Raw genomic sequence first — 26,247 nt, forward strand, 5'->3', positions numbered from 1 at the left:
CCTGCAAAATATCCTGTGAATGTCCTATAGATATTTGAGGGATTAACTCTTTAAGCAGGATTTTTTGTGGTTTATTAGTGCATCTTATCCCCTTCAGTGGCAGGTATATTTTTACCTTGTCAGCGCAGCAAGCCCCGGAGATTTTCGAAATGGCAAACGTGTACAGTGGCACAATAACTGTGTTTCCTGGCCAGCATTTCAGCACTAGAGCTGTCCACGGAAATCTTCTAGGGGTTTAACTGCATGGTCAGTGCGGCAAACCTCGGGGATTTTCTGGGTGTGCCACTAAAGGGGTTAAGGCCCTATTTTAAGATAAGGCCGTATTTTAAGACAAAATTTATCGTTGGTGAGACAACCTCTTTAATAAATATTGAAAAGTTAATTTGCTGATGTTTTTTGTTATGTTATATTACAATTATATTTATTTGCTATTTAAATGATGATCAAATATTCATTTGGTCACATAAGTTAAAAATGGTGAGTCCTCTGAGTCATAAGTTAAACAGATTGTCCCATGAAACAGACATTTCCTATTCACAGGATAGGGGATCAGTATCTGATTGTTGGGAGTTGAACTGCTGGCATCCCCAGTGATAACGAGCGTGGAATTCTTGAGTTTACCAGAATGAATGGAGCGGTGGCCCCATGTGTCCACTACCTGTCCATTCATTTCAACTGAAAAAGATAGTTGAGTACAAGTGCTCAGCTATCTCCCATTGAAATGGATGGATCAATAGTGCGGTCCAGTTTTTCACCTAGCAAGATCCACTTGCAGATTTGTTTCATACGGTGGATTTTCTTTTGGGGTGCATTCACACGAACGTATATCGGCTCAGTTTTCACGCCGAGCCGATATATGTTGTCTCTCTCTGCAGGGGGGGGGGGGAGGATGGAAGAGCCAGAAGCAGGAACTGAGCTCCCGCCCCCCCTCTGCCTCCTCTCTGCCCCTCTGCACTATTTGCAATGAGAGGAGGCGGGACGGGGGTGGGGCTAAGGTCCAGGAATTAGCCCAACCCCTGTCCCGCCTCTCCCCATTACAAATAGTGCAGAGGGGCGGAGAGGACACAGAGAGGGGGCAGGAGCTCAGTTCCTGCTCCTGGCTCTTCCATCCTCCCCCCCCCTGCACACGAGGACGACGTATATCGGCTCGGCGTGAAAACCGAGCCGATATACGTTCGTGTGAATTCACCCTCAAATCAATAATTTTATCAACATTTTTGTTTGCAACCAACAAATATAAAAAAGAAGAAACTTCTACTGGTACAGTCAGAAAAATGCATACATCACACCACAACACTTTTTCAAGTCCAAATCAATTTACAGCATGATATAAAAATATACGTTATAGTATTGGGCAATACATGATATAGAAAACAGATGTGGTTTACAGTTTAAGTCTGTAAACAACATCCTATCAGAGCACAGTAATTTTACTTTTGTAAAGGGAGTGAACAGTGCCCTGCTCCCTTACAATCATGGCTTGACCACTCTGGCATTCTGGATAGAGCTCTATATTTACTGCAGACTGCGCTGTTAAAGTTAGCCACAAGAGGGAGCTCCAGCAGAAGCAAACATTGTTGCTAATAGAAGTAAATGGAGCTATTGGAGCGCTGCCGGGAGTGAGACTGCCCGAGGCCAAAAGGGCCCTGATAACCCAGGGGGTGAGTAGATGGCTGATGGAAGGACCGCCCAGAAAACTGGGGCAAAGGACCCTGCAGCGCATGGGAGGAGAGGGGTTTTCCTCCCTGTAGATGCCAGAAACTAAGGTGGTGATGTTGAAGTGCAACAGGACCATCAGCGCAGAAGAGAAGGATCAGCATGACTGAGAAGTAGAGATGAGCGAACGTACTCGGATAGGCACTACTCATCCGAGTAATGTGCCTTATCCGAGTACCGCTGTACTCGTGCTGAAAGATTCGGGGCGCTCCGCTGCTGACAGGTGAGTCGCAGCGGGGAGCGGGGCAGAGCGGGCGGGAGAGAAGGAGAGAAAGATCTCCCCTCCGTTCCTCCCCGCTCTCCCCTGCAGCTCCCCGCTCCGCAGCGCGTCCCGAATCTTTGAGCACGAGCACAGCGGTACTCGGATAAGGCACATTACTCGGACGAGTAGTGCCTATCCGAGTACGTTCGCTCATCTCTACTGAGAAGTCAATACTCGGCGAAGGGGATGCTGCATGGATGTAAGCATACTTGTTCCTCTGGGACTGTGTAGAGTAAAATCCCTGGTCAGGGAGGGAGATGTGAACTTTATAAGACTGTAATAATGCAAGTATAATGGAGTTATTGCGCCATAGTTGAGTGTGAGGCCTCACAGAGTTAATAGTTATGTTCTAGTCTAATGTATCCATGATGTAAAGTGTGTATTATTTCGTAATGGCGCAGCAAGACACCTGATTGGTAGAGGAGTACTGTACGAGCAGCAGCAGTACTGTCGTATATTTAAGGTGAACATGATGCAGTAATTTGGCCACATAAGAAGTTGTTTTGTGGGTAGAGATCTCGTGAAAATGATGTGTACGATTTCAGGCGTCCCGTGTGCTAAGGACGTGGCTATTACGGAGCTGGAGAGGTTGGGGATGTGGAAACCCAATGTAATGGAAGTGCTATATATTTCATGAGAGAGACCTTGGTGCTGGTGACGTCTACGACGTTTGGTGTTCTGTGAGGAGGGATGCAGCTCCTACAGAGTGTAAGTGTCAGCCTGGAGGTAGTGTAAGGCTGCCTGTCTATGGGCGTAGTGATACCATGCGGCAAATCTCCGCCGCGGGAGCCGTCGCCGGGGAGCAGGAGATGCTGATGATTCTCCGCACTGAGCCTATCTGACAGATTTGAATCTGCGATTTGAATCCCGCAATCATTGACAACTAGATAAGAAATAACATTGAGCCGTGAAGGGGTGAGATAGGCGCATCTGAAACATGATAGTGATATGAAGATTCATCGGTGTGCTGTGCTGTAACAACGATAGCTTTCCAAAGACTGACATAAGAATAAGGGCTCCGTCACACAGCCGATGCGATTTTCGTCCACATGCGTCGCGACCAAAAATCGCATGAATGAGAGGCAGCCACAACCAAACCGGAGCTGTGGTGTATATGTGACAAGTGTGCTAATCTCCCGTCCGCTTCCTTTGCAGGCAGCCAGAAAGGGGCAGAGAGAGGGGGAGGGAGTTTAGCAGAGCCGCTGCTAAACTCCCTCCCACCTACCTTTGCCAGTAGCTCTCATAGGCTCCCACAAGAGTCTATGGGACCGGCTGTCGTATTCCGGTCAAAAGATAGGTCTAGAACTATCTTTTCTGGTCAACATAAAAGCAGCCGGCAAGTGCATTGGAACCCAATGCATCATATGGTTGCAACGTTGCTGCAATAAAACACTTGTGTGAAGGCAGCCTGAATGTCTGGAAGCCATTTGTCTGAAAACTATCATCTCTGATGCAGCCTCCCCTTCCCCAAGCACACATGTAGGTTTAGTTGGTCTGAGCATCTAAAGGGATAAGTGGCAGCCAGCAGCACTGGTACTGCTTATCTCCAAGAGGAGAAAAAAGGTCAATCTGTGTGCCCCTTGCGGACTGCACACCTACACAGAGGTTGATGGGATTTAATTATATGGCAAGGGAATTGACAAATCAGTTGCATAAATCCCACCTATGGCCAGTTTCAGATGAGCGCATTGTAATAGGTCTGTAATGGAGGTGTCACAGATGACAGTACGCTGTATGCATCAGTATTTTCAGCACTGCTTGATCAGTATTTGCCTCTGGATTTGCTGTCATTGGTTTTATTTACTACTGGGCCAATACTGATCTGTATTTGCCCAGTACAAAATAATACCTATAAATGCAAATATGAAGGTAAAAATCTATTGTGGTGCATTTTTAAAAAATCCAGCCATGTAAATAGATACATAGATTTCCAGAAACTTCATATTACAGTCTACAAAACATGGACTAAATACAGAGGTAAAATACGCTCATCTGAAAGCGGCCTATGGGGAAATGATAGAAATGGGGATCTTTCCTGTGCAGACAGCTTCTGAACCCACATATATACAGCAGTCTAAGGGCTTAGTCAGACAGTCGTATATCGGCTGGGTTTTCACGCCTGGCCGATATACGCTGTTCCTCTCTGCAAGGGGAGGAGGCGGGCCGGGAGCAGTGCTCTGAGCTCCCGCTCCCTCTCAACTGTTTGCAATGGGGGGTGGGGGGATGGGTGGAGCTCAGCTCCACCTCAATCCCTCCACCCCACCCTCCCATTGCAAGCATTGGTGAGGGGCAGAGAGGGAGCAGAGCTCAGTGTACTAGCTCCCGGCCAGGCCCGCCTCCTCCCCTTGCAGAGAGGGACAGCGTATATCGGCCAGGCGTGAAAACCCAGCCGATATACGCCTGTCTGAATAAGCCCTTATACATAGAGATGAGCGAGCATACTTGCTAAGGCCAGTTACTCGATCGAGCATTGCCCTTAGCGAGTACCTGCCCGCTTGGAAGAAAAGATTCGGCTGCCGGTGGCGGGCGGGGAGGAATGGAGGGGAGATCTCTCTCTCTCTCTCCCTCTCCCCCCGCTTCCCCCTGCTCACTGCCGCAACTCACCTCTCATCAGCGCCGGCAGCCGAACCTTTTCTTCTGAGCGGGCAGGTACTCGCTAAGGACAATGCTCGATCGAGTAATTGCCCTTAGCGAGTATGCTCGCTCATCTCTACTTATAAGGCAAACTAGAACATGCTATAGTCTGAGCTTGAGGATACTTTCACACCAGCGTGAATCTTGCGCAAGTTTTGTGCTTTACAAGATGCACAGCGGTTGTGCAAATATGAACTCCCTTCTTTTGATTGGAGTCATACACATGAGCGACACTGCAAGGGGGAAAAAAAAAAATCACTGCTTGTCCTATTTTTTCACCTTCCTCGGAACACAACGCCTCTTGATGTCAGTGGGACCTGAAATACATTGCATGGCTCTCACATCCCATTAGAGGTTTCCCACTGGAAGCAATGGGAAACACTTCCTATCCTCTATTGAACATGAAATGCGCGACGGGATCAGAATTTCACAAAAGAGATATGAGGCTTTTTAGCCTCGAAACGCACGTTGACAAGTGCGAATTTTTAAAAACTTTTTGTACACATTACCCCTAATAGAATAAAAAAACTAAGAAAAACAATCAGTTAAAAAAGGTATTAAAAAATAGCTCCATGTGTGATGAATATAAAAATGCAGCAAACATAATTTTGTCAGGCCAGGAAACAAAAAAAATAAGGCCATAAACCCACCCCATGGGTAAAAGCACCAGTGCCATCCTTCAGGTCTTTAAGGGATTAAACCAACATGCAACCAGGTGGCTCCAATCAGTGCTAATTACACGCCTCCTGCAGTTAGGTCTGGTTTCTATTGGCCGTTAGTATGATGGAGCCACGCCCACTAGGAAGAGACCACGCCCAGTGTGCAGAAGACTCCTTAGAATCCTATTACACTCTGTAATAAGGACACTGCCGAGGCAGAAGAATCTTACGGTCCGGATTATCCTTGTATAAACTTTATTGACACTGTAATCACGAACAATAGACCCACGCAACGACGTGTGGAAGTCTCGCGAGACGAGGACGTGGGTAGAGACGGGAGAGGAGACGCAGGAGAAGTATCGGCGGCCGCTGCGTGTAAATGACAATCAGTGCGGCAGCGGCTCAGCGCTAGAACCGGGTGAGTGCTGGCTGTGCGAGCGGTGTGTCGGGGTGACCGGCTGTGCGGTGTGATGGAGGGGCCGTGCTGCATACAGGAGGGTGCTCAGCACAATGACAGGCTGACATTGAGGGGCTTCTGGGTTAGTCTGTGTGTATGTATATATATATATGCTTGTCTCGGGTTCCTGCATTCATGTCTCTGGCTGCTGTGTTAGTAGGTAGATGTGACGCTGTCCCCACAGACCCTGTCTAGTCCTGGATCCTCCGTTGTGCCTTTGGGATAATAGACCCAGCGCTTTTTCCTGTTCGCGAGCGGAAATCAATTGCGGAGGAAAAATCGCAGCATGTTGTATTTTTGTGCGGGCCCCTTCCATTGAAGTCAATGGAAGCCGGCGGACAGGTTGCGGGACCTGCGTTATCGCCTAGCGACGGGAAGCCGCCTGGACCATCCACAGTACAGAAGACAGGTAGGCAGGGTCACCGGCCGGGCACAGGGTCACATTCTGCTGCAAGATCCTGCAGCCCGCCTTGGGCCCATCTCACACGGACTGAATTATAGTGGATGTGCGCAGCAGGTCAGCCGCGGGGCGCCTGCCTCCAGGCCTGGACCCTCTGGTTCGGGGTTCATCATGTATTTTTGTGCAGAATTCACCCCCCTCATTGACAAGAGGTGAATTCCATGGCGGAAATGGCAATGGAATTGAATATCATACTGCATATCCATCTCCACACGGGTTTTGTGCGGTGATTTCTGCACCTTGTGGATGAACGTTTCAGAATCTCATTCAGTGTTAATGACATGGAATCTCCATGCGAAGATTCCGCACAGAAATTCCACTGCAATCTGCCCGACTAGACACCCCCTTACTTATTGGGGTACTTCTACACGGGCTGACGGTCATCCAAGTGATCATTCAAAAGAGCGGTTCTGGCTGACTATTGTACTGGATGAACACGGGACCCAACAGGGCCGTGAGCGTCAGTCACACGCTTGTAGGGAGTCACTTGGTTTTTAGCTCACTTGGAAAGCAGGAGACTGCCGGTCCGCGGAGACAGGCGGCCGTGCGTCTATGACCTGCCGGTCCACGGAGACAGGCGGCCGTGCGTCTGTGACCTGCCGGTCCGCGGAGACAGGCGGCCGTGCGTCTGTGACCTGCCGGTCCGCGGAGACAGGCGGCCGTGCGTCTGTGACCTGCCGGTCCGCGGAGACAGGCGGCCGTGCGTCTGTGACCTGCCGGTCCGCGGAGACAGGCGGCCGTGCGTCTGTGACCTGCCGGTCCGCGGAGACAGGCGGCCGTGCGTCTGTGACCTGCCGGTCCGCGGAGACAGGCGGCCGTGCGTCTGTGACCTGCCGGTCCGCGGAGACAGGCGGCCGTGCGTCTGTGACCTGGCGGTCCGCGGAGACAGGCGGCCGTGCGTCTGTGACCTGGCGGTCCGCGGAGACAGGCGGCCGTGCGTCTGTGACCTGGCGGTCCGCGGAGACAGGCGGCCGTGCGTCTGTGACCTGGCGGTCCGCGGAGACAGGCGGCCGTGCGTCTGTGACCTGGCGGTCCGCGGAGACAGGCGGCCGTGCGTCTGTGACCTGGCGGTCCGCGGAGACAGGCGGCCGTGCGTCTGTGACCTGGCGGTCCGCGGAGACAGGCGGCCGTGCGTCTGTGACCTGGCGGTCCGCGGAGACAGGCGGCCGTGCGTCTGTGACCTGCCGGTTAACTCTGAATGGAGTTGGATGGCCACAAGAGATCTCCAGGGCGCTCTATCTCTGCTCACTGAGCGGTTATTGCCGGAGCTGCAGGCTGAATGTGTAAGATACCTGTTACTTTGCCGGACGGTCGGTCGGCCACATGAAGTGAGGTGGCCAGCTGGATTCGGTCCACGGGCCTTGTGTTTGAAATGTGTGCTGTATATGCTCTAAAGTTATCAACACTTTAGAATGGGGTATTCTGGGCATTTAACCCCTCGTAGTACTGACGAGCTTTTCGCAGGATAGGTCACTAGTAGTTGATCTGCAGGAGTCTGAGCTTAGAGCTCCTGGCGATCAGCTGATTTCAGCCCCTCCACTCACTGCAGTGGGTCGCATGTTGACAGCTCCGTCCGCATTGGGGTCAGAGCCGGAAGTGCAATAGAAGTTATAGATCCCATTGATTTCAGTGGGAACGAAACCTCCCATTACACTTCCAGTTCAAACTCCAATGTGGACGTCTAGCCCTGCTGCAGTGAGCCCAGGAGCTGAAATCAGCTGATCGCTGCAAGTCCTGAGCTGATGACCTATACTGAAGATAGGTCATCAGTACTACAAGGGGTTAAATACCCAGAATACCCCTTTAATATTGATGGATTACTCTTGGATAGACCACCAATCTCAGATTGAGGGTCTGCCTCCTGACACCCCCACTGATCAGCTGATAAAAGGGTGCGGGAATGATCAGGCAAGCGCTGCAGTGGCTTTATTTATCAGCACCATACATCCTGTAGTATCTGCTCGGTACTGCAGCTTCAGCGCTGTAGTACTGGGCATGAGAGGTGTCTCTGGGTACAGAGCAGTGAGGCCTTCATGGAAATAGTGGTGCTGGGTATGTGGCACGTGCAGTGGCAGCCACTTGGCTCTTTGCCTGTCATCAGTGGTGTGCATGGAAATCATGGGGACACATAGCAAAACTCAGAATCGAAACAAAGGGATGCTGGGATTTGCAGTTTTGTAGCATGTGCTAAAAAAACCCTTAAAGTCCTGCTTTGTAGCAGTAAGCAGAAGATCTGGCCCACCATGATATTGGGATTGTGTGAGTTACCCTAAAAGCTAGTTTAGGAGGAGAGTGGCTGGCATTGACATGCACCCATAGAAATAATAGGCAATTCTCACAGCAGATTTGGCCAAAAATAGTTCATGCTGCCATTTTTCGATCTTGCAGTATTTTTTGCAAATGAAAAATCGCTCCTGTAAATTAACCCTGGGTTATTTCAATGCATGAGTGTTGCACATCTCGTAGTCGCACAGAACTAGTGTTATCATCCGTGTAAATGACCCCCATGTGCCTCTAGCCCAGCAGAACTGCTCACATTTGCCGCCTAGGAGTCCAGAAAAGCCGTTCTAGCAGACACTTGTACAAACAGCTGAGCGACAGATGTAACGAAGAAACAGCCAAGTAGGATTGTTAGCAACCCGACAGAAGGGGAACATGGTTTACAGGAAAGATGCACTCAGAATAGCAGGCTAACGAGCGAACACATCGCTGCCGCTTTATTGGGATCAGTTGCTTTAGTATTATATTGTTAGCCTTACAAGTAAGTTTTAACCAACCTTCATTCATTTCCTAGAGCGGCTATGTCCCTATTTGCTCATTATATAGTATATTAGGAAATTATAGTACCAGTGTTCCTGGTGGCGCAATGCACCACACAGCTCTGCTACATGCATTGTTCATCCTATACAACAGGGATCAGAAGCAGCACAGCACTGGAGATGAAGGAACTGTGATGACATCACCATCATGCTCTGTCCCTGATCACATGACAGTGACGCTCATCCTGAGTGAATGACTTGCATGTACCGCCCCTCATCACATGATGATGACATCATCAAAGGTCCTTCATTGCCAGTGAGGGAGTTACATGCTCTGCCCCTTATCACATGACGGTGATGTCATTACAGGTCCTGCATCGTTGTGTAGATTATGGGTGAACTACAAACCCCCTGCGGCCTCAGTTGCTATGGAATACTAACGAACTTCTAGCCAGACAGCAGCCATGTGTGTACAGGACCTGTAATGTCACAGTCATGTGATCAGGGGCGGAGCATGTAGCTCTCACTGGGGAGCATATATCTATATTACACTCAAGCTCGGCCCTAACAACCAATCAAGTTGAATTAGGGAACCCAAACCAATGAGGTTGAATCGGACAAGCCAAACAACCAATCAGGTTGCTGGAATTGTGAATCAGAACCAATGAGGTTTCTGGAATTGCTCAATAGTGGCAAACTTGAGTGTAATATAGATATATGCCACTGTGGATGAAGGACCTAACGTCAGTCATGTGATCCAGGGCGGAGCATGTAAGTCACTTACAAACCTTCTCACGGAAAGTCGTGCGTTTGACAGGTCGTCGTTAGTATTTTGATATCTTATGGTATATTACCCTTGGTAATATTTGAACATGGATTGACTTGTCATTGGACCATTCGGTGTACAGTATGGCAGCTTGTGATGTACGTCTGTCATTGTAGTTGTCAGGCCCGTCACCTACTCCTCTGAATGTCCCATCATGCATGTAGTGGTGCATTTTGTAGGAACCAATGTAATGGGTCTAGCCGGTCAGGATGGGTCATTAGTTGGAAAAAGCTCCGAATACCCCTCTAACTTTAGTACTAATAAGTATACACGCCTTTCAGATTCTTTCTTGTTGGCTCATTCCTCACTAATGAGGAGATCTTTACATTCCAGTGTCAGACATTTATAGGAATCCTTATCTAGACCTCCTCATCACTAATGGCCCTTTCTACACAGAACAGGAATCTCATGATTCTCCTTCCCCTGAGCGAACAAGCTGTTGATGTCCTCCAGTTAGTCCACGCTCGGGCTGCCTGTTTAGACAGCATGGTTTTCTTTGGGAATGGCGCAGTTCTCGTTCACTCATCGTTCAGTGTTTCACGTTCCTATGTGACGATCAGTGTTTAAACGTAACGGGAAGTTTATGCCCAAAATGAAAACCTAACGCTTCTTGTTCCTCGTTCAGTCGTTGGCTCGTGTTTAAACTGATATCATTTTTTTGTTTCATTTAAACGCTTAAAGGGGTTGTCCCGCGCCTAAAGTGAAATATTTTTTTTTTGCCCAGTCCCCCAGTACCTGTAAAAGAATACTCCTGCCAGGTGTTATTAAAAAAAAAAATTCCCTTACCTGAATCCCCGTTTAGCAACTTTAAAAAATCTTCTTTCCAAGATGGCTGCTGCTGGTCTTCTCCCACGATGCACCACGAGTCTTCTCCCGTGGTGCACTGTGGATGTTCTTCTGCTGCCTGAGCTCCATTGCAGATTCCAGCCACCTCATTGGCTGATCGGCACCATGTGACGGGGCGGAGCTACGCGATGATGCTGAGAAGGGGGAGGAGCCAGGACGCAGCTCGTGAGCAAGGACCTTCCAGAAGGGGATTCATATCTGCGCAAGCGCAACTGTTCTGGCGACCAGAGAAGCAGTTTGCTCGTCGCCATGGAGATGGGGACGCCAGCACCAGGAGGGGGTAAGTGAATAACTTCTGTATGGCCAATATTTAATGCACGATGTATATTACAAAGTGCATTATATGGCCATACAGAAGTGCTTAACCCCACTTGCTGCCGTGGGACAACCCCTTTAAGGCCTGGGAATAGATTGAAAGTGAAAGGCGTGCATCCAGTATTATGACAACTTGGAGGATACTTGCTGTCACACGGCTACGTGGCAAGGTTACTTGGGTTTGCTCTCCACTACTGGTCTATAGAAGGTCCAGTAGGAAACCTCTTGTCTGGGTGGGTTATGTTTTTAATACTGTGAGAGCCACCTACCTGGGGAGAGATGGTGCATGATGGGAAGAAGACAAGCCGACAGACCCCTGGACAGTGTTCTGGTGGGTCCTGGTGTTCATGTGAATATTATTTTGAGGCACATTACCTACCTAACTATTGTACACCCCTTCATGGCAGCAGTATTCCCTAACGGCAGTGGCCTTTCAGACAGATAATTCGCCATGAAATAGTGCAAATACCAAGCAGGAATGACTTGTGGAACAAATACTAATAGTTCAAGGTGATGACTTGGCCTCCAAATTCTCCAGATCTCCGTGTGGTCAAACATCTGTGGGATGTGTGTCTGATCTACCTTTCAGTGGGTATCAATTTAAGGGCTCCTGCACACTTGCGTTTTTCTTGCACATTTTTTTTCACGCGATTTTGCTGCGTTTTTTTTTCACGCGATTGTCAATGGGACTTTCTATTGTTAAAAACACATTGCAAGTTGGTGCTTTGCAATTTTTGTGTGATGCTTTTTTAACATTAGAAAGTCCCATTGACAATCGCGTTAAAAAAACGCGCAAGCAAAATGCAAGTGTGCAGGAGCCCTAACGGATATAAGGGTTATTTTTATTACATGGGTGTAAATATTTTGCAATCGATAACTGCCTGAGGTCTGGAAGACCTGGACATCAGCAAAGGCTGTGTTTCTTTCCTTGAGATGCTCTGCCAGGGCTTTACAACAGCCGCCTTCATTTAAGGGGGTTTCACATTTGCGGCAGGGATTCCGTTTTCCTGCGCTGTTCAGGGAACAGGAGAGGGGAATTCCCGCGGCCAAATGGTTCCGTGTCTGAACAGCACCATGCGGACCCTATTGACTATAACGAGGTCCGCCCGGCTTTTGGATGGAAGAAAAGCGCTGCATGCAGCACTTTTTCTTCCGGGATTTTCAGCTGGATCTGCGGTGGAACCTGTAGCTGGAGGTTCTGACGCAGATGTGAAACCGGTTTTACTGCTTGTTTCTGGATCTTTTTGACTTCGGTAAGCGAAATGATGCTCAATTAGGTTGAGGTCAGTTGAGTTTCTCAGTCATTGAAGTCATTTTATTCTTTCACCCATAAGAAGCTCTGAGTTGCTTTCATAGTTTGTTTTGGTTATTATCTGTACTGTTGTCCTATTATTTCTATCCTTTTTAACTAAATCTTAGCAGACAGCATAGCTCTATCCACTTCAGAATTAATACCGCTACATATGTCTGCACACCATCAATAAACAGCAGAATTCTGCAATTATCCACTTTTCCATGCTTTTCCCACGCCTTCTGGTGGTGGTGAGATCGCTAGCGCTTTCCTTTTTAGCAATGCATCATATTATTATGACAATCCTAAAGTTTCTGCGCTCTCTGATAGATTTTCTTGTTTTTTACAGCATAACGATGGCATCTTCCACTTGCATGACGCCTTTTTGGTCATTTATAGGTCCCTGGCCGTACTCTTCCTGTTCCTCCTTGCACAGAGGAGCAGATACTGGTCCTGATGTTGGGCTGATGCCCTTCTACAGCCTGTCCAGCCCTCCTTCTTGTTAGGGCACATGTCTATCCTGGAGGAGCCGGACTCCCTGTACAACCGGATTGGGCGACATGTGCTGCCTCATGCTACCAGTAGTGACGAGAACCCTCGCAAGGCGCAAACCAGAGAAGAATCAGTCAGGAAGGATAAGGAGGCAGTAATTGTGGCCATCGCCTGCAAAACCTTTCCCTTCTTGGGGGTGTCTTGCTGTTGTCTCTTCAGTTTACTTCTCACTTGCACCAAAGCAGGTGAAATTGATTTGCAATCACTTATGCTTACTTAGGCTAACTTCACACGGGCGGGTGCGATATCAGGCCGTGAATCACAGCCCGCTATCGCTATGCCAAACTTGTGATTTCCCCGCGGATGCAAGGTGTTTTTATATCAAAACCACCTTGGATCATTTCGGGGAAGTAGCGATCCTCCACTGTGGCTAATAGCCACAGCAGAGGATCGGGGAGTTTCTCCCATTGTTTTCAATGATAAACCTTGCATCGTGGGCATCTAGCACATGGTGCGATGCTGCCGCTGGCCCTATTGAAAACAGTGTAAGATGCGATAGCTTGCCCAAAGATAGGACGTGCCGCTATATATATATATATATATATATATATAATTTTTTTATTTATTTATTTTTTTTTTCTCTCCCGCAATGCACAAAAATCGCTCATTTGTATTCTCCCATTCAAGAGAATGGGGTTCATAATCGTGTGTCTCACAACGGACAAATCTTGCCTGTGTGAAGCTGGCCTTAGAGACGTTTCACATGGGATAAAATTGTTCCTCCAAACACGGCGAGATTTGCTGTCCTTCAGAAAATTCTGCAACAAAATCCACAAGTTTAATATGCAGATTTTGATGCGAAATTGAAAAAAGCTTAATGTTTCTGGCAAACTCGCATTCCTGTGTATGTATAACATATATAAATGCACACATACAAAGTTTGAATTAAATATTCACCTATTTATTGCAAAATCAGATACTACAGCTTCACTGAAAATACTCCTTTAAAAACGCTAATAGGAGTGTTTTTACTATGACAAAAATATTGAGCGTGACATCTGCTCCATCCCTCCATCTGCAGCATCATGCTCCTAGCGGTCTCTGGACACCAGTCCTAGGAGTCGGTCCTGCTCATCTGTTTGCACATCTACACGGAGACTCGGCATCCTCTAGCAATGTTTTTTCTATGATTTTTGAGGATGTCATGGGGTGAGGTCACCCTGGTTCTCCATGGCTCTGCATCAGTGGTCCCACTGCCTTGTTCCCTCTTTTGGGGTTTTCTTTCTTCTTTCTGATTTAATAGCTGAGCATTGCCCATTGAGAATGAGTAGTGGAGACCGCCTACTTGACAAATTGCAGCATTGGGAGCTAGACGTAGGAAGAGTCCATTCTGGCCGAACATAGGTCAGTATGGAAGGAAAAACACCCCAGAAATTCTGTTGTTTTTTTCGGGTTTTGTTTTCCCGCCATTCACCAATCAGTACAAATAACATGATGATTTTCTTATCTCGATCAGCATGATTACTGATAGATTTATCTTTTTACTCCTAAAAACGATTGAATTTGCGTCGCCACATTCTAAGGCCCATTGTCCACAGGCAAAATAGAATTAGTAAATCCACTCGGGTCTCCCGCACGCGTGATCTGCGCCCATAGGGAATCATTGGACACCCGCAGGTAATTTAAAAACTTGCAGATGTAATTTTTCCCTGGCGCGCAGATCACACACGCAGGAAACCACCCGCAGCATGCTCCATTTTGTGTGGGTTTCCCACACAGACAGCTTCCGCTTCCATTGAAGCCTATGGAAGCCATCAAGTCCCGTGGCACACCCGCAGCTGTTTTTGTGCTGTGCCGTGGGAAAGCAGGAGTTTTAAAAAAAAAAGTGTGCACGGTGCATGCACAGGGCACGCTGCCGGCATGCCAAGCACATCCGCCGGGCCGAAGAAAGATCCAACAGAGGGGAGCCCCGCAGCGTCCGGACAGGTAAGTATAATTGATTTTTCTAGCCTCATGTCTGTGAAAAAGGAGGGACCCATTGCGGGATTCTGCATGGAGAATCCGTGCGGGCCCGAATTTCCCCGTGGACATGAGGCCTAAGACAAACCTTTGTATTCTAAGACCCATAAAATTTCCATTTTTGCTGCGGTGTTATGAGCTTTTGTTTTTTGCAGGAAAAGTTGCAGTTTTTATTAGTAATGTTTTGAGGTACATGTGGCTTTTGGATTGCTTTTTTATTGAATTTTTTTTTTTTTTGTGTGTGTGTGAGGCAAACAAATAGGAATTCTAGCATTACTTTTTAAATGTATTTTTATAGCATTCACTGAGAGCAATACATACCAAACTGTTTTCATTGTTTAGTTTATTACAAAGGCAGTAATACATACCGTATATATTATATAATTTTTTTTCTTCTGCACTGGGTTTTTTGTTTTTTAAATTATACTTTATTGAACTTTTTGATGCAATTTATTTTTTAAAGGGGGCTTGAAGATGTGATTGTTTGATCACTTATGTAGTGTATTCTACCAAGCCTATCAATGCAGCCTGTTAGACTCTGCAGCAGGCGGGACCTTATAGGCAGAGTTACACGGCAGACATGGTGTGCTTTGTCAGGCTTCTGGCTGCCATGAGAACCCATTGATACCTTGCAACCACACTATGGTTTGACAGAGGCCCTTTTCCGTGTCATCTGCTTACATGATACAGTTGCTATTGATTGTGGCACATAAGGGTTTATACTCCCAGGCTCTGAGTCTTCTCCACTACTAGCTGTTAGAGCAGGAGCCTGGCTGTCAGTTGTCAGCTAAGCCACCACCTCAAAAAGATGTATGTGCGGGTTTAAAGCCCATTAGTGAGGGATTAACGTGCCTCATTCCAAAGGCCTTAGACTTTAGACGTGGTATCATTGTTGGTTGTCACATTAGTGGTCTGTTTGTAACATTTCCGCTAAAACTCAGATCGCCACATCAACAGTGAGTTACATGACCACAAGGTGGAGGACAGAGGGACATACTGCGCCTAAACCAAGAACCGGACGACTGAAAAGGCTACCCTAAAGGAACTAATGACAGCGGGGAAGGATTGTTTGCCGCGCTCATTTTTCCACCATTCAGGCGCACACTGAGAATCTTTCAGTATCAGCACTGCAGGAACTGCACCCCGTTGGATATACGAGTTATACCACTGCAGACAAGCTGTGTATTATGCTCCATTCCTACTTAGGTGTCCAAATTGGAAGGATAGTATATTTTTGCTTTAATCTCTTGAATATGAATACAGGTAACTGCTATGTTAATGGAAAAATGACAGGATGTTTTCCCATGAAACCAACAATATCTAAAAACTGAGGTAACTATATACACACCAGCCGTCCGTATACGTTTAGGAACTCCCTATCTTTTGGCTTAGATTCTCCCATTTATTGTATTGCCAGAATGCCTCTGCTTAGGGTCCTGAATGGTATATGGGTCGCCTGTACCCAACAGGTAAGCTTTGTACAAAAAGTATCTTATTGTTGGATGACCTCCAAGTTTTATGGAAATAAATTGATACGGAATAAGGAAAGAAAATGTCTGATGCAAAAGATTTGGTGTGTTATGTAGCTGCTCTAGAAGCTAAGTTCACCATTTATCCCTAGCTGTGTACGGTCGGTGCTACGGAGAAGTATGCTGCATGCTTATACTGACCGTGGCTTTTTCTGTTATCATAGGCTTTCCTTGACTCGAGGATTCAGGATCAAGCTAGAGAACTACAGTCGCCGCCATGTCGGGTGAGATACTAAATACTGCTCTGTGTATTATGTGCACACTAATGCAAGTCCTAATTGGAGTCCTAACCCCTTTTATAAATTCGTTTTAACCCCTTAGTGACCACCATACACCTTTTTACAGTGGTCACTAATAGGCTTTATTGTAAATCATACGCCTTTTTTACTGCTGCATCAGAATACTGGCACGGGTACGCCAAGCCAGGAGGAACGGGGTCCCAGCTGTCTGGTGACAACCAGGAACCTGTTGTAACAGCAGGGACCGGAAAAAAAACTGTTACCTGCTGTTTAATCCTTTACATGTTGCAGTAATGCAACTGAGGCATTTGAAAGGCTGACAGAGGAAGGGGGCTCCCTCTGTCACTCATCGGACTCCCTGTGAAGTGATCACGGGGTCCCAATGGGTTGCTTTGGACTTCAGGTCTGACTTCTACTGTGGCCTGTGAGGCTCAGCCTCCGACTGAGCCTTATTAACCAATGTAATACACTGCTATACTGATGTATGACAGAGTATTATAGCAACGCTCAAAAGTGATGATCTTCAAGTCCCATGATGGGACAAATATATAAAATTAGGTCAAAACACCATCTTTCTACCTTTACTATGTAAAAACAAACGGAAAAAAATTTGCATCTGGTATGGCGACATTCGTAATGACCTACAGAAAAAAGCTAGTACATTATTGAACTTGCATGGTGCACCCTGTGAGAACAAAATAATAATAAAAACATGCCACAAATGGCTAATTTTATATCTCTCCTCACAAAAAAGCGGAATAGAAAGCAATCAAAAAGTCATATGGATCACCAAATGGTACAATTCGTCCCGCAAAACAAAAACCTCAAACCGCATCGTTGACGGAGGAAAAAAGAACACCTTTAATACAATGATAAAAAAAATTTGATATTTACGAAATCGTATTGACCCACAGAATTTTATTTAACCTATTTATATTATACACTGAAAGCTGTAAAAAAGCCAAAGTTGCAGATTTTAATCCTTCCAATAATGGGATAAATAAAGACTAGAGCTCATACCGCAAAAAACAAGTCCTCACATGGAAAAAAAAATAAAATAAAAATGCTACGGCTCTTAGAATTCAGCGACACAAAGGCAAATCTTCAAAAAAAGGGGGTCTTATTGTACTAAAATGGCAAAACCTAAAAAAAATATAAACTTAGTATTGCCAGAATCGTGCTGAATGCCATAAAAATAAAATAGAAAAAAATGGTGTCATTTAATCTACCCAATTCCACCCCCCACCCCGCCCCCTCCAAAAAAATGAATAAGTTGTGCAATACTTTGTATGTACTGGAAAATGATGCCATTAAAAAAAATACAACTTGTCTCTCAAAAAACATCCCTCATGTGGCTTTGTCGATATAAAAATTAAAAAGTTATGGCTCTGAAAAATTGGTTGGTCCACAGGGCATAAAATGGGTCCGTCACGAAGCTAACTATGACATATGTAAGAGTTTGGAGTATAAAGCTTGTATCTATTTTGCATAATTTTACAGATCTTCGTGTCTCCAGCGTTGTAAACAAGGGATGGCTTCATTCTAGCTGCCATGATTACATCACGGGTCATACTGCCTGAAGAAACACTAAATGAACCCTTTGTAATTGTCTGCATTTCTGCCTTAATTACTGATAAATGCAATCTAATCACACAAACAGTTGTACCATTCATGTCTTATTGAGCGCATTCAGTAAAGGCCCACAAGCGAACCCTTCTTGGGAATCCTGTTTTAGTGCGTTCAATGCACTCACCCATTATATGTTTACTTCCATAATGCCCCATTCTCCAGGTATTGATTCCTCTGCCCTATGGTTGGTTGGTTCTTGTTAGACAAACTGGCCACCTCCACTGTGGAGCAGAGGGTCTGACGCTTGAGCTTACTACTTTCATCTAATGCTGCTGGCCAGGATCTCGGCAGCATGTGTGCCCTCGCACCTGGCCTCTGTGCTCTTTCTTTCCATAGAAGGACTTCTGGGCAGTGCCAACAGTGAGGACTTGTTTGTGCTACCCAGAAGCCCCTTTATGGAAGAAAACAACAAAGCACATTGCTAGCTGGTGGCCAGGGGTACTGTGCATGCAGTCCTGAGATTCCGGCCGCCAGATTTAGATGAATGGAGGAGTAATAAGGGCGCAAGCAGCAACCTTTGCTACATTGTGGAGGTGGTTTGTTTTCCCGGCAACAAGCAGTCGATCTTGAGAATTAGGGCATTTTAGAAATAAACATCTTATGGGTGAGTGCATAGTTTTGCGATTTCAAATACCTTGAAATAGGATTCCAAAGATGGGAATACCCCTTTAATAACTTATAGATCCACATTTAGCAGCAACCCCCTTCATTAAATGTTAATTGTAGCTCCAAGTAAGATATGCACAATATTGATTAGGGATTCTGGCCCAAATGTGTTTCAGGTCATCAGTATTTCTGAGATGCCTTACATTCACATCCCTCTACGAGTCCTGTCACGGCATCTCACGTTAATTTACTTTTGTGCTTTGGGTTGTTTTCTCAATGTGCTCAGTAAGACGTGACCACTATAATGGTCCATTTACACTGAACAATTATTACTCAAAATTTGTTTAAGTGAATGAATTCAAGCAATAATCGCTCAGTGTAAACGTGAAAAAAACCGCTCACTATTCATTCGCAGTTGGTTATCACTGACTTTTAGTCAGCAGAAAAACCATTGTTAAATCGTGGGCTTCTCATTCCGCATAAACGCTCTCCGCTCAGTGTTTCACATAAAAGGTGAAGCGCTGAGCAAGAAGTCTGCAATGTCTTTTAGTCTAAACGCTCTGCACGAGTGCTGACGACCTTAGTGGTGACGTCAGCGCTTGTGCAGTTGTTTAAAAGACTGCCGGCCATGTAAAAGACCCATTACTGTTTGTGTGGGGTTTGTTTAGTTATATTACCTGAGTCACAATTAGACAAATATAATGAGACAACTTACCATTGTCTAAACTACTGCACGAGCGCTAACGTCACTGCTAAGGTCGTTAGCGCTCGTGCAGAGTGTTATGATAGGCATAAAACACCGCTGGATCGCTGGCTTCTCACTCAGCACCTCACCTTCTAAGTGAAGCAAGAATCCCGCGATCCACTGATGTTTATGCTGACAACGTCAATGATAGCGAGAGGTGAGCGAATAGTTAAATTTTTTTTTTTTTTTCATTTACACTGGACGATTATCACTCAATCTTGTTTGATCGAACGGATTTTGAGCGATAATCGTCCGTGTAAATGCCCCTTTAGGCAGAGATCCAGATAGTTCCAGAGGGCTGGCTTTTTACATATACAGCATATGTAGTACTGACTAGTGAAGAATATATAGCTGTATGTTTCTGGCCACAACCAGGGCAATTAGTAGGGAATGTTGTTTGTTGTGGTATTCAGATATCTGTAAAGCAAAATGGGAATAAATTTATATTCACTTAATCTTGTAATACAGCGTGTGTGAATATGTAATATTGTAATATATGCCTATCTCCCTCATTTCTTGACTGCACAGGTTGACTAGTATAACCATCACAATGCATCCCTTTAGGCATTTACATGTTCCCTCTTTGATCTGGTGTCCATGCAGATAAACAGAATAACTTCCCCCCGCTGCCTCGGTTCATACCACTCAAGCCCTGCTTCTATCAAGACTTTGAGACTGATATTCCTGACCAGCATCGTACCACGACCAAGCGTCTCTACTACCTATGGATGTGTGAGTATAGCACACGTGCTAAATGTCCTCTCGCCTATTAATCACTGTACATGCTCCCGATAAAATGTGGCAAAGGAAATGGGATCCATTACAGATGCCGATGAGTGTTTTAAAGGAAATCCTGTAAACAGTGAAATTCTGGTAAATACTCTTCCTTACAGATTAGCGGTATACTCATCAAGCCACAATTTGTGGTTACTGGTCCTCCTAAGCTTCACACTATATACTACAGATGTTTGGGAGTGTAAGGAGATCACACCGGTTATGAAGACGCTGCTGATTCCCAGATTCCAATCACATACTTATAATATAATGCTCTTATTACACTGAACGAGAACTTCACGATTTTCGTTTGCACGAGCGAACAAGCTGGTGTCGTCATCACCAGCTCATTCACGCTCGTAAAGCCTGTTTAGATGGACAGATGCATTGTTGAGAATCGTTCACTTCTCTTGCGTTAAGTTATTTTCCAGGATCAAAACTATTGGCGGTCTATGCTAAGGATAAGGTACCAGTAGTAGATAAGCATTGGTCCACCGCTCAGGACCCCCATGATCAGCTAATCACAAGCAACTATGGATGGCTGGAACTGTCTAAACGCTGTCTAGTGCACTGGCCAAATTTGGTATTGCAGCTCCCTCCCATTGCAGTGAATGGTGCTGTGCCGCTGTTCTCTTCACAGTAGGGAGAGCCGTTTTACAGGGAAAGGAACAGTAAACCAGCACCTAAGCCGCTTAATTTTCCAGGATCAATAGATTACTAGATCCCAGACCTCTACCAATCATAGTCATTGCATATCGTAGCAATAAGTCTCAGATGACTTTATAAGATGAGAATACCTCTTTAAGATACACTTACAGAAATCTTTGGTTAGGGCATTCATCCATATATGTAAGGTGACCAGATTTTCCCAGGGTTAAAGCAAGACATAGGGGTGTGTGGTCAGGGGTGGGGCTTATCACAACGTATGATTTTACTGCAGTCGAAATAATGCACTAAAAAAGCAATCAAAAAGTCACGTGTATTCCAATATGGTACCAACAAAAACTACAGGACGTCCCGCGAAAAATGAGCCCTCACACAACTAGGTCGATGGAGAAATAAACGTTATTGCGTGCAGAAGATGGCGGCAGAAAAGAATTGTAAAAAATTAAAGTTCTTGGAAAAAAACTAAAGTAGTATAGCAAAACATCCAAAACTATATGCTGGTTATTGTAGTAGTCATGTCATTTTTGTTGCAGTTTGTGCGCTGTAGAAACAAGACGCACCAAAAGATGGCGGGATGTCGTTTATTTTACTCCACGTAGAATTTTTTTAAAGAGTTTTTCTGTACATTATAAGGTACTTTTAATAGTACCATTGAAAAATACAACGCGTCCTGCAATAAATAAGCCCTCAAGCAGCTACGTCAATGGATAAATGGAGGGCTTGTTTCCTGCGGGATGTCCTGCAGCTTTTATTGGTACCATTTGGAGTTCATATGACTTTTTGATCGCTTTTTTTTTTTTAATAACAAAAAAATAATAATTTCTTGGCAATCAAATGCTGCTGTTGGAATTGTAAGTGGAATTTAAAGGGTTAACAGCGGCGATCAGCATGAACGCTGTCAAAGACAACCAGCATCGACTGTGTACGGAGCAGGATCAGCTCCCAATCCCGCTTCATATAGACCTCGTGCACTCAGGATGTAAGTGTATGCCCTGGGGCGTGAAGGAGCTAGCGCATGTCACGGTTTTTCTGAGAATTGTGGCAAAAACTGCAGTAAATCTGGTGTATACAATTATCCTTATGCAGTAGTCATGTTTTTGCCTATTGCTGTGTGGGGCCTAGTCATGTTAGTGAATATGCATCTTTGGCACATATACCCTAATGTGCCAAGGAACCCTGAATTCATACGGTGTACATGCCGATAAACTTCATGTGTCAGGGCTCTTAGGCTGGATTCACATGGGCGAGAAAATAAATGCGAGCTTTGTGCATTGCGAGATGCACAGATATGAACCCTGTTCTTTTGAATGGGTTCATACACATTAGTGATGCAGGAAACAAATCGTGGCATGTTCCATCTTGCTCATGGTCTTGCATCGCACTGCCCATTGTTTTTAATGGGGCCGATGGCAGCAACGCTGGCCCCATTGAAAGTAATGGGAGAAACTCTGTGATCCTCCGTCACGGCTGTGATGGCTGTTCCGGAGGATCCCTTTATCACCAAAGTGATGCGAGGCTGTTTCGCCATGATAACTTCTTGCATCCTCAGGGATTTCACATGGATGGTGAGCACTATATAGGGGTGAGATTCACGGCCCCATATTGCGCTCCCCCGTAAAAAGTTAGCCTTATGTTACACACTAAACATATCATGCACAGTCTTCTCTTTACAACTCTATTGATTCTCCAAGGTGTGATCTTGCTTACAGTCACATACCGCAATATATTTGGGTGAAGATTTGCAGCACATATACATTATTAGATTATCGTATCCATTTTGAGTCTACATTCTGCACGTTTTCACGTAACTTTGAAGCCGAATGTATTACAATATCATTAACAGAGTTTCCCCTCATTAGAAGTAATAACTGAAGCAACTTTGTGGATCCCAACTCCTTTGCCCTGGCTTTCTTCAACCTCACTCTGATCTTTGGCTCTCTTCTCCTTACTGCACATGTGTGCCTCTGCGTAACCTCGTGTGTGCATGCAGTGAACAGTATCACACTGGCGGTGAATCTGATTGGCTGCTTAGCGTGGATGATTGGAGGAGGTGGAGCTGTCAATTTCGGCCTGGCGTTTCTGTGGCTCATCCTTTTCACTCCCTGCTCCTATGTGTGCTGGTTCAGACCTATTTACAAAGCTTTCAAGTAAGTATCTATCTGCCTATCCCAATCTAATAAAGATGTTACATTTGAAGTCTCATTCATTTCTAAAGAGCGGCTGTGCATGTCCTTCAGCCAGTCATTCTTAATGTGTATAGGCACTGAAATGTGTGAACATGTTACTGCCATCTGTGAATGTGCATTCTAAAAGTGGACGGGATTTTAAGATTATTTTGATTTCTGTTCTCTAGTCTGTTCTCCTACTTTTCAAAGGGAATGTATCACTTATATATATTGTACTAATTAAAGGAGATGTCCCGCGCCGAAACGTTTTTTTTTTTTTTTAAACCCCCCCCCCGTTCGGCGCGAGACAACCCCGATGCAGGGGTTAAAAAAACCACCCGCACAGCGCTTACCTGAATCCCGGCGGTCCGGCGTCTTCATACTCACCTTCTGAAGATGGCCGCCGGGATCCTCTGCCTCCGTGGACCGCAGCTCTTCTGTGCGGTCCACTGCCGATTCCAGCCTCCTGATTGGCTGGAATCGGCACGTGACGGGGCGGAGCTACACGGAGCCGCTCTCTGGCACGAGCGGCTCCATAGAAGACTGCTGAAGACCCGGACTGCGCAAGCGCGGCTAATTTGGCCATCGGAGGCCAAAAATTAGTCGGCACCATGGAGACGAGGACGCTAGCAACGGAGCAGGTAAGTAAAAAACTTTTTATAACTTCTGTATGGCTCATAATTAATGCACAATGTATATTACAAAGTGCATTATTATGGCCATACAGAAGTGTATAGACCCACTTGCTGCCTCGGGACATCTCCTTTAATGACCGATACAAATACATAGTTGTTTTTTTTTTTTCCATTCTGTTTTATTTCCTAATTTCTGTACATGATTATGGGGCTGCTGATAGGAGCAGTCAGAGATATGCTTTACAGCAGTCACATGGGGCATAGGAACCTGTATGTTCACATAGGGTGGAAGTAGTTGAAAATCTCGCAGCATTTCGGCATAAAACCCTCACCTTAGGGTTGGGTTTCGATCAGGATATGGCTGCGTTTCCGCAGCTGACTTTAGTAGATGCATCGCTCCCCCTCATCTTGAAATACAAGGCATTGTCAGTGCCTCCCAGCATATGCAGCCTCGAATGAGCGCTGAGCCGCTGGTCTGGTGGTTCCACTCCGCTGGATACGCTGTGGAATCCTGGACAAAATGCACACCTACTGTGCAGGTTTTTATGTGAAATTTGCTGCAGCAGACATTCCACAGCTTTTCCGCCCCGTTTGAACATACCTGTAATCTGGAGAGGTTCATTGACTTCTATAGGAGAGTGCTGTGTGTGGGCTCTGTGACCAGTGCAGGGGTTACTGTGCTTTTTTAATTTTTTTTTTTTTACCCCAACTTTCAAAAGAATTAACTCTTTTAGCAGCGACGTAGCTGCATGAGGCCTATTATTTTGTGCGACGAGCTTTGTTTTTTAGTGATCTAATTTAACATACCACATAATGTATTAGAAAAGTTACAGTTTTAGAAAACCGTTTCACCATTCTTTGAGAGTTTTGTTTATTCTGTGGGCCAGTATGATTAAAGTGATACCAGATATATATAATTGTAATTAAAATATCTTTAATGCTATTCTCTTTTTCTTTGGCCATCTTTTGAGCCCTATGACTTATTTTAGTTTTCTGTCAATAGGACTTTGCGGTGCTTGTTTTTTGCCTAGTGAGCTGTAGCCCCTGTTAGAACCATTTTGGGGTATGGATGACTTTTAAAAAAATTTTTAGTCAGTTCTTTTCTTGGAGACTGGGTGACCAAAAACGTGCATTTTCGACATTTTTTTTTTCTGACTTTATTAACCAAGTGGGGTAAATGTGATATTTTAATAGATTTTTCTTTTTTGATGCAGCAGCTGGGAAATGTTTTTAAAACCTTTTTATTTTTATTTTTTGCAATTAAAAAAAAAAATCTTTAGTCTTATTTTAACTTTTTTTATTTTGTTACTATCAGAATTACCCAACTTTGTACGGGTGTGTTTGTTGTTTGTACGTGTGGGTAGAACTTTGTTTGCTACTGAATGTGTATTCATGCCAACATATCCAATAAAGTAAACCTTTTACTGCAAAATACAAAATTTGAATTGGAAGAGTCTGATTATACAGAAAAGGAAATAAACAGTTCAACGACTTTCATGATTGTATAACCTTCGTAATGAGGTTAGGAAGAGGACAACATTCTTGCAGTCGGCCCTCAGTCTGCTGGAGACATCCGATATTTTACAAATACGGTGGGTCCTAGAGAGCTTGTAACCAATTGTAAAACCTTCCGAAGTGCCTGATTTACCTCAGTGATGAATTTGGTGCAGAGTGATCCTGACATCAGTACATACACATATGTAAGGTATATTCTCATTAGCATAAACACCTATGTGAGTGAGGTGTAACTTTAGATGTGTTGGTTGACTGCAGTACACAAAGCCTATGGTGGTTAGGAGGAGGACAGCAGGGTCTGAGCAGTTCCCTAGCAGCGAGCAACAGTCGTGCCTCAGGCTGCTGAGGAGTTTTCGCATCCAATTTTTTTGTGTGTGTTTTGAATCCGTTAAAAGGTAGGGCTGAGGCCTGGTCCTAAATAGAGATGAGCGAACGTACTCGTTTCGAGTACTTACGCACCCGAGTACCGACATTTTCGAGTACTTCAGTACTCGGGTGAAAAGATTCGGGGGGCGGGGAGAGGCGTGGCGGTGCGGGGGGTAGCAGCGGGGAACAGGGGGGAGCCCTCTCTCTCTCCCTCTCCCCCCCACTCCCCACTGCTACCCCCCGTGGCGCCACGGCGCCCCCCGAATTTTTTCGCCCGAGTACGGAAGTACTCGGAAATCGCGGTATTCGTGCGACAAAAAGGGGCGTGGCCGAGCACGTTCGCTCATCTCTAGTCCTAAACCTTCCAAAGTGCCTGATTTACCTATGTGGCAAATTTAATGTAGATTAGTCCCGTAGTTTGGTTGTGCATAGAGAACAGACAACAGGAAAATAATTTATAGATGGATAGACAGAGATTGATCTAAGTACCCACAGGGCTGTAATCCTTTGTAAGTTTTACGAAAGTCTTGTTAAAAAATGTTTAACACAAAAACTTGACTTAGGCCTCATGCATACAGCACGCACGGATTCCGAGTGGGTAATCCCGCACAGAATCTGGCAGGTGACCATGCGTACCTGTGT

The 26,247-nt window shown here is 45.5% G+C and overlaps 1 protein-coding gene across 1 annotated transcript in view; it reads left to right on the forward strand.

Moving 5' to 3' along the window:
* The first annotated feature begins 5,474 nt into the window (after nucleotides 1–5,474).
* The window catches only part of SCAMP5 (secretory carrier membrane protein 5), a 32,227-nt gene continuing 11,454 nt past the window's right edge, over nucleotides 5,475–26,247 (forward strand). The window contains exons 1-4 of the mRNA XM_066592449.1: nucleotides 5,475–5,689; nucleotides 16,430–16,489; nucleotides 20,088–20,216; nucleotides 22,915–23,071. Coding sequence (XP_066448546.1) covers nucleotides 16,483–16,489; nucleotides 20,088–20,216; nucleotides 22,915–23,071 — 293 coding nt within the window. The 5' untranslated portion in view covers nucleotides 5,475–5,689; nucleotides 16,430–16,482. The remainder of the gene's footprint in view (nucleotides 5,690–16,429; nucleotides 16,490–20,087; nucleotides 20,217–22,914; nucleotides 23,072–26,247) is intronic.

This window comes from Eleutherodactylus coqui, chromosome 2, assembly GCF_035609145.1.
Source record: "Eleutherodactylus coqui strain aEleCoq1 chromosome 2, aEleCoq1.hap1, whole genome shotgun sequence".
NCBI classification, from domain to species: domain Eukaryota; kingdom Metazoa; phylum Chordata; class Amphibia; order Anura; family Eleutherodactylidae; genus Eleutherodactylus; species Eleutherodactylus coqui.